The sequence below is a fragment of the Oncorhynchus masou genome, unplaced genomic scaffold, assembly GCF_036934945.1.
Source record: "Oncorhynchus masou masou isolate Uvic2021 unplaced genomic scaffold, UVic_Omas_1.1 unplaced_scaffold_2172, whole genome shotgun sequence".
Classification (NCBI taxonomy): Eukaryota; Metazoa; Chordata; class Actinopteri; order Salmoniformes; family Salmonidae; genus Oncorhynchus; species Oncorhynchus masou.
In genome coordinates, this window is record NW_027008649.1 from 47,773 (window position 1) to 50,416 (window position 2,644).

Consider the following 2,644-nt stretch of genomic DNA (forward strand, 5'->3'; position numbering starts at 1 on the left):
TCGTGATGATAGTCCCCAGTTTGTGGATAGACTTTCTCAGCCCCTCTGTCTCCATCAGTAAATCCAGCTGATCGTTCTCCTCAGCCTGGAACGGTAGCCCTACCGGAAATATACATGTTAACAACGTAGCCCTACCGGAAATATACATGTTAACAACGGTAGCCCTACCGGAAATATACATGTTAACAACGTAGCCCTACTGGCAATATACATGTTAACAACGTAGCCCTACTGGCAATATACATGTTAACAACGTAGCCCTACCGGAAATATACATGTTAACAACGTAGCCCTACCGGAAATATACATGTTAACAACGTAGCCCTACCGGAAATATACATGTTAAAAACGTAGCCCTACCGGAAATATACATGTTAACAACGTAGCCCTACCGGAAATATACATGTTAACAACGTAGCCCTACCGGAAATATACATGTTAACAACGTAGCCTACTGGCAATATACATGTTAACAACGTAGCCCTACCGGAAATATACATGTTAACAACGTAGCCCTACCGGAAATATACATGTTAACAACGTAGCCCTACCGGAAATATACATGTTAACAACGTGGCCCTACCGGAAATATACATGTTAACAACGTAGCCCTACCGGAAATATACATGTTAACAACGTAGCCCTACTGGCAATATACATGTTAACAACGTGGCCCTACTGGCAATATACATGTTAACAACGTAGCCCTACCGGAAATATACATGTTAACAACGTAGCCCTACTGGCAATATACATGTTAACAACGTAGCCATACCGGAAATATACATGTTAACAACGTAGCCCTACCGGAAATATACATGTTAACAACGTAGCCCTACCGGAAATATACATGTTAACAACGAGTTCTACCGGAAATATACATGTTAACAACGTGGCCCTACCGGAAATATACATGTTAACAACGTAGCCCTACCGGAAATATACATGTTAACAACGTGGCCCTACCGGAAATATACATGTTAACAACGTGGCCCTACCGGAAATATACATGTTAAAAACGTAGCCCTACCGGAAATATACATGTTAACAACGTGGCCCTACCGGAAATATACATGTTAACAACGTAGCCCTACCGAAATATACATGTTAAAAACGTAGCCCTACCGGAAATATACATGTTAACAACGTAGCCCTACCGGAAATATACATGTTAACAACGTAGCCCTACCGGAAATATACATGTTAACAACGTGGCCCTACCGGAAATATACATGTTAACAACGGAAATATGCACTACCGGGAAATATACATGTTAACAACGTAGCCCTACCGAAATATACACGTTAACAACGTAGCCCTACCGGAAATATACACGTTAACAACGTAGCCCTACCGGAAATATACACGTTAACAACGTAGCCCTACCGGAAATATACACGTTAACAACGTAGCCCTACCGGAAATATACATGTTAACAACGTAGCCCTACCGGAAATATACATGTTAACAACGTAGCCCTACCGGAAATATACATGTTAACAACGTAGCCCTACCGGAAATATACATGTTAACAACGTAGCCCTACCGGAAATATACATGTTAACAACGTAGCCCTACCGGGAAATATACATGTTAACAACGTAGCCCTACCGGAAATATACATGTTAACAACGTAGCCCTACCGGAAATATACATGTTAACAACGTAGCCCTACCGGAAATATACATGTTAACAACTTAGCCCTACCGGAAATATACATGTTAACAACGTAGCCCTACCGGAAATATACATGTTAACAACGTAGCCCTACCGGAAATATACATGTTAACAACGTAGCCCTACCGGAAATATACATGTTAACAACGTAGCCCTACCGAAATATACATGTTAACAACGTGGCCCTACCGGAAATATACATGTTAACAACGTAGCCCTACCGGAAATATACATGTTAACAACGTGGCCCTACCAGGAAATATACATGTTAACAACGTGGCCCTACCGGAAATATACACGTTAACAACGTAGCCCTACCGGAAATATACACGTTAACAACGTAGCCCTACCGGAAATATACATGTTAACAACGTGGCCCTACCGGAAATATACATGTTAACAACGTGGCCCTACCGGAAATATACATGTTAACAAGCGTAGCCCTACCGGAAATATACATGTTAACAACGTAGCCCTACCGGAAATATACATGTTAACAACGTGGCCCTACCGGAAATATACATGTTAAAAACGTAGCCCTACCGGAAATATACACGTTAACAACGTGGCCCTACCGGAAATATACAACGTTAACAAATATACACGCTAGCCCTACCGAAATATACACGTTAACAACGTAGCCCTACCGGAAATATACGTTAACAACGTAGCCCTACCGGAAATATACACGCGTAACAACGTGGCCCTACCGGAAATATACATGTTAACAACGTAGCCCTACCGGAAATATACATGTTAACAACGTAGCCCTACCGGAAATATACATGTTAACAACGTAGCCCTACCGGAAATATACATGTTAACAACGTAGCCCTACCGGAAATATACATGTTAACAACGTGGCCCTACCGGAAATATACATGTTAACAACGTAGCCCTACCGGCAATATACATGTTAACAACGTAGCCCTACCGGAAATATACATGTTAACAACGTAGCCCTACC

The 2,644-nt window shown here is 41.7% G+C and overlaps 1 protein-coding gene across 1 annotated transcript in view; it reads left to right on the forward strand.

Moving 5' to 3' along the window:
- LOC135533035 (tripartite motif-containing protein 2-like) overlaps positions 1–71 on the forward strand; it is a 17,133-nt gene extending 17,062 nt beyond the window's left edge. The window contains exon 5 of the mRNA XM_064960433.1: positions 59–71. Within this exon, the coding sequence (XP_064816505.1) occupies positions 59–71 (13 nt within the window). The remainder of the gene's footprint in view (positions 1–58) is intronic.
- Positions 72–2,644: the final 2,573 nt, after the last annotated feature.